Source organism: Emiliania huxleyi, assembly GCF_000372725.1.
Source record: "Emiliania huxleyi CCMP1516 unplaced genomic scaffold EMIHUscaffold_470, whole genome shotgun sequence".
NCBI lineage: Eukaryota > Haptophyta > Isochrysidales > Noelaerhabdaceae > Emiliania > Emiliania huxleyi.
In genome coordinates this window covers 34,874-38,859 of record NW_005198466.1, presented here as the reverse complement: position 1 = coordinate 38,859, position 3,986 = coordinate 34,874, and the positions used below count along the sequence as shown (strand labels likewise).

The 3,986-nt window shown below is 63.0% G+C and overlaps 1 protein-coding gene across 1 annotated transcript in view; it reads left to right on the top strand.

Moving 5' to 3' along the window:
* Positions 1–2,183: 2,183 nt before the first annotated feature.
* Positions 2,184–3,986, top strand: part of EMIHUDRAFT_245655 (hypothetical protein) — a gene marked incomplete at both ends in the record, with an annotated part of 4,974 nt that continues 3,171 nt past the window's right edge. The window contains 2 exons of the mRNA XM_005767969.1: positions 2,184–2,647; positions 3,943–3,979. Coding sequence (XP_005768026.1) covers positions 2,184–2,647; positions 3,943–3,979 — 501 coding nt within the window. The remainder of the gene's footprint in view (positions 2,648–3,942; positions 3,980–3,986) is intronic.

Sequence of the window (3,986 nt, the reverse complement as noted above, 5' to 3'; positions counted from 1 at the left end):
CACAAGCAGCCACACAACCCAAAAGCTCACTTGTATGGCTGCTTGTGCTGCCTGCTTGGCAGCACAAGCAGCCACACAACATCCCGCTTCATCTCGCCTCCTAGTCTCGCCTCATCTCGCCTCATCTCGCCTCACCTCGCTTCATCTCGCCTCACCTCGCTTCATCTCGCCTCACCTCGCCTCATCTCGCCTCACCTCGCCTCACCTCGCCTCATCTCGCCTCACACCTCGCCTCTCACCTCGCCTCATCTCGCCTCATCTCGCCTCACCTCGCCTCATCTCGCCGAGGTACACCTCGCCTCATCTCGCCTCATCTCGCCTCACCTCGCCTCATCTCGCCTCATCTCGCCTCACGCTCGCCTCATCTCGCCTCATCTCGCCACTCGCCTCATCTCGCCTCATCTCGCCTCACCTCGCCTCATCTCGCCTCATCTCGCCTCACCTCGCCTCATCTCGCCTCATCTCGCCTCCTCGCCCCTCACCTCGCCTCACCTCGCCTCACCTCGCCTCATCTCGCCTCATCTCGCCCCACATTTTTTTTCTTTTCTAGACCACTCCGAGACCGACCCAAGACCGACCCGAGACCCGAGATCGACCCGAGATCGACCCGAGATCGACACGAGATCGACCCGAGATCGACCCGAGATCGACCCGAGATCGACCCGAGATCGACCCGAGATCGACCCGAGATCGACCCGAGATCGACCCGAGATCGACCCGAGATCGGCACGAGCGATCAACCCAACAATGCCCCAAAGCCCCCTCTCTGGGGGACCCCCCCTCACCCCGAGTGTCCGTGTCCTTCGCGAGTCACCGATGGGGAGCGGGGGGGGGTGCGAGATGCACAGGGGAGGCTGGGGAGGGGGGGGTCCACTCTGAAGACTGCCGACCGCGGGGGGGTTTTGTCCCACAGGGTTTTACCCTCCGCGTGAGGATCGGCGCGGCGAGGGGGTAGGTTCGAATTCGCCGCGCAACATTTCACCCCCACAGGACCCCGCCCACCCCCCCTCATGGTCCCACCTAGCACCCCAATGAGCCTTCGCACCCCCTCCTTGCGTGGTGTCCCCCGCTATGTGTCGCCGTTATCGGGGCACGCTATCCTGAGTAGTCAGGGCAAGTGGGGGCGGGGGGCAGTCCCATCTCTCCTGTGTACGGGTGGGTTCTGTCTCTAGTCTCGGAGGGGGGCTTGAAGCTAAGAATATTTTATTGTAAGTCTGGTGCACTGGCAGGAGCCATACTCGCATAGGGGACGCGTGCCAGCTGACTGTAGCCAGCTTCCCGGCCTCCGGCGTCTACCGGGGAGCCTCCCGGACCATCGACATCGGGAGCTCTCCCGCACCGTTTAAGCGTAAGGAATCGGCGGCCGAGCAGCTCTTAAAACCGGCCATGGCCGGTTTTAAGCCGTTTAAGCCGCAGGCGCCCCAGGGCCCACCCTTTTAAGCCTAGGGGTACCCTAAGAAGGAGGCTGCCCTCGCGCGTCTCAGGAATGCGGCTGTGTCTTTTGAGTCAGGCGCCGCCCGTTCGACTCTTGCTGTCGCCCTCGCCGAGTGTTTGTCAAGCTTCCGCATGACGTGACGCGCCTCCTCCTTATTTCCAGCGCATTTGCCGCTCAGTAGGTGCGCCAACGAGTCGACGCGTGTGGCGGCTCACTGTCTTCTTGTGTCCAATCGTCCCAGTCTCTCCGTTCTCCGATTCTCCTCCTTGCCTCGCGCGCCTCTTTTGCGGCCGCATCCCTAGCCGCCTTGCACGCTCTGTCTGCACCCCCAAAACGCACTCCTCGTGGCGGGGCCCCCATTCCCCGTTTCTTTTCCCCCTTTAGAATACGCCTGTGGTGTCGGCCCCGTGTGGCAACCTGTTGTCTCACCCTGGCTCCCACAAGCAAGATCGTTTTGGTCGTCACATTGTGACCTCCGACGTCGTCAAATGTCGCCCGCCTGTCCTTCCTCCCATTCTCGTCTGGTAGTCTCATCTTATTGTCCCATGGGTGTTTGAGGCCGGCTGCAGCACTTCCGCGCCTAAATTCTTATTTGTTATTTGTTTAAATTCTTATTTGTTGGACTGTGTACCCTGGTACAGCAAGGTGCGCTCTCTCGCGCCTTGCAGCTCTCTTCGGCATGCGCGGCCGCCGTGCTGGGCCCGTCCTCGTGCTGACGCTCTCATTATTCGTCCGCGAAATTTGCACCATGGCCCCGGCGGAGCGCGAGCAGATGCGTCAGACCGTCGAGGAGATGTTTTATCACGCGTTTGACGGCTACATGGAGCGGGCCTTCCCTCACGACGAGCTGCGGCCAATCTCTGGCGGCTACACGGACGCGCTCGTGGAGCTGGGCGCGCCCGCGCAGCCCACGCGCCGCGGCTACAGCGGCGTCGCCCTCACGCTCATCGACTCGCTCGACACGCTCGCCGTGATCGGCAACGCGAGCGAGTTTGCGCGGGGCGTGCGGTGGGTGTCGGAGAACGTCGACTTTGACATCGACATCGACGTTTCCGTCTTCGAGACCACCATCCGCCTCCTCGGCGGCCTCCTCTCTGCGCACATGCTCGCCAACGGAACGATGGTCGACGGCGCGTCGCATGTGCGGGTGGCGGGCTACGGCGGCGAGCTTCTCGTTCTGGCGCGCGACCTGGGAGAGCGGCTGCTCGGCGCGTTCGACGGCTGCGAGGCGCCACTCCCTCCTCCTCCACCTCCGCCTCTCCTCTCCCCTGCAGCCTCTCCTCCTCGCTGCCGCCTCCCTCCTTCCTTGCCGCCCTGCTCGCCTCTCTCGCCACCGCTCGCCCCTCCCCCGTCTCGCCCGTGCCGCTCCCCCCTCACCGCTCCTCGCCGCTCTCCTCCAGGCGCTGCCGCGCGCGTTCGTCAACCTCCGCGACGCCAAAGCCAAGCAGGCCTCGCGCGAGCCCTCCGCCTCCCTTCTCTTCTCTCTTCTCGGTCCCTCCTCTTTGTCTCTCTTCTCCATCTCTCTTCTCTCTCTCTCGCTCCGCCTCCCTTCTCTTTCTCGGTCTCTCATTTTGGCTCTCTTCTCCATCTCTCTTCTCTCTCTCTCTCTCCTGTCTCTCTTCTCTCGCTCCGCCTCGAGGAACCTTCTCGGAGCCTTCTCGGAGCCTTCTCGGAAACTGCCTGCAGGCGTCGCACCAGCGGCTTGAGCAGTGCAGTGCGGGCGTCGGGACGCTCCTGCTCGAGTTTGGCGTCCTCTCGCGCCTGACGGGCGAGATCTAGCCGAGATCTAGCCGAGATCTAGCCGAGATGTAGCCGAGATGTAGCCGAGATCTAGCCGAGATATAGCCGAGATCTAGCCGAGATGTAGCCGAGATGTAGCCGAGATCTAGCCGAGATCTAGCCGAGATCTAGCCGAGATGTAGCCGAGATGTAGCCGAGATGTAGCCGAGGTCTATGTCCCACTGACTGACTGACGGTCACTCCAGGCGACCCGAGCGATCACTCGTACCTCTAGCTAGCAACACCCCCCCCCCCCTCACACACACACACACACACACACACACACACACACACACACACACACACACACACACACACACACACACACACACACACACACACACACACACACAACGGGCCACCTCCCTCTAGCTAGCAACCCCCCCCCCTCACACACACCCGGTGGGCCACCTCCCTCCCTCGCTCCAGGCGACCCAAGCTTCGAGCACGCCGCGCTCTGCGCGCTGCGGCTGCTGTGGAGCAAGCACGCACCACTTCCTTCCTCCCTCCCTCCCTCCCTCCCTCCCTCCCTCCCTCCCTCCCTCCCTCCCTCCCTCCCTCCCTCCCTCCCTCCCTCCCTCCCTGCTGCAGCTCGGTTTGCGTTGGCCGCCGTCCCTCGACCCTCCTGCGGGGAGATATGGGGAGACACGGGGAGATGTGGGAGATATGGGGAGATGTGGTCTCTCGACCCTCCAGCGGGGAGCGGGCGTCCTGCGCCGTCCCATTAGGCGCTCAAAGTTCGACTTGCTCGGCAACACCCTCGACGTGCGTA